General features: G+C 43.6%; 1 protein-coding gene across 1 annotated transcript; it reads right to left on the minus strand.

Moving 5' to 3' along the window:
* Nucleotides 1–231: 231 nt before the first annotated feature.
* LOC145292322 (uncharacterized) lies at nucleotides 232–654 on the minus strand. Its single transcript, XM_080138650.1, has one exon. The coding sequence runs from the start codon at nucleotides 652–654 to the stop codon at nucleotides 232–234; it is 423 nt and encodes a 140-aa protein (XP_079994776.1).
* Between the last annotated feature and the right edge of the window lie 361 nt (nucleotides 655–1,015).

A 1,015-nucleotide genomic window follows, 5' to 3' on the forward strand; every position in this document is an offset into this window, starting at 1 on the left:
TCTTTACAAATCATCCAAATGTGAGCAGCGAGGAGATGTAGGAGTGCCAGTTTCAGGGGCATAATTTTCAATGTCTGCCAGAGTATTAATAGCAGAGTCTTTAGTGATGCTTGGTGGAGGAGGATGATCAAGGCTAGACTTGATAGGGTCCTCCGTAGCAGCAAGTTCAGGCAGTGAATAGTTGTTTTCATCACCAAGTGGTGCAATATGGCGTAGTGACATTGTCGTTTCTCACCCATTATTAAGACGCACATACGCATAGTTCGGATTGACATCCAGAATTTCCACTGTCTCAACTAAGGGTTCATATTTACTTCCGCGTACATGGCGTCTCAGGAGTGCAGATTTTGATTTGGCTAACCAAGTTGGTATAGAATTGCCAAACGCAGATTTCCTTTGGAAATTAAACAGACGTTCATGAGGGGTACAGTTGGAGGCGGTAGTGAGCAATGAGCGTATGCAGTGTAGTGCTACATCTAGCACCTTTTCCCAGCTAGTTATGGGGAGATTGTTCGATCGTAGAGCGAGGCTAACTGTTTGCCAGATGATTCCGTTATATCTCTCCACTTGGCCGTTGCCTTGTGGATTAAATGCAGTTGTTCGACTGGTAGCAATGCGCCGAGAGAGAAGGAATTCCTTGAGTTCGTCGGACATGAAAGCAGTGCCTCAATCTGAATGTATGTATGAAGGATTTCTGAAAATAGAAAATAGACTGGTAAGGTGTTTCTTGACAGTTGCTGCCGAGACATCTGCACAAGGGTAAGCAAAAAGGAAATGGGAGTATTCGTCTACTACAGTTAGCAAAAATCGATTTCGAGAATTTGTTGGCAAAGCTCCCTTAAAGTCTATACTTAACCTCTCAAAGGGTTGACTTGCCTTAATGAGCGTTTGAGGGGGAGTTTTAACAAATCTAGGCTTTATCTCAGAACAGATCTGCCATGATCTGGTTACCGCTCTTACATCATCTACGGAGTATGGCATATTCTTGCTTCTAACAAAGTGCACCATTCGGGTT

Source organism: Euprymna scolopes, chromosome 13 (assembly GCF_053919585.1).
Source record: "Euprymna scolopes isolate OS-2025 chromosome 13, ASM5391958v1, whole genome shotgun sequence".
Taxonomy (NCBI): Eukaryota; Metazoa; Mollusca; class Cephalopoda; order Sepiida; family Sepiolidae; genus Euprymna; species Euprymna scolopes.

Bases quoted from the DNA above. Each gene is read 5' to 3' on its own strand.
- LOC145292322 (XM_080138650.1), bottom strand. From the start codon at position 654: ATGTCCGACGAACTCAAGGAATTCCTTCTCTCTCGGCGCATTGCTACC.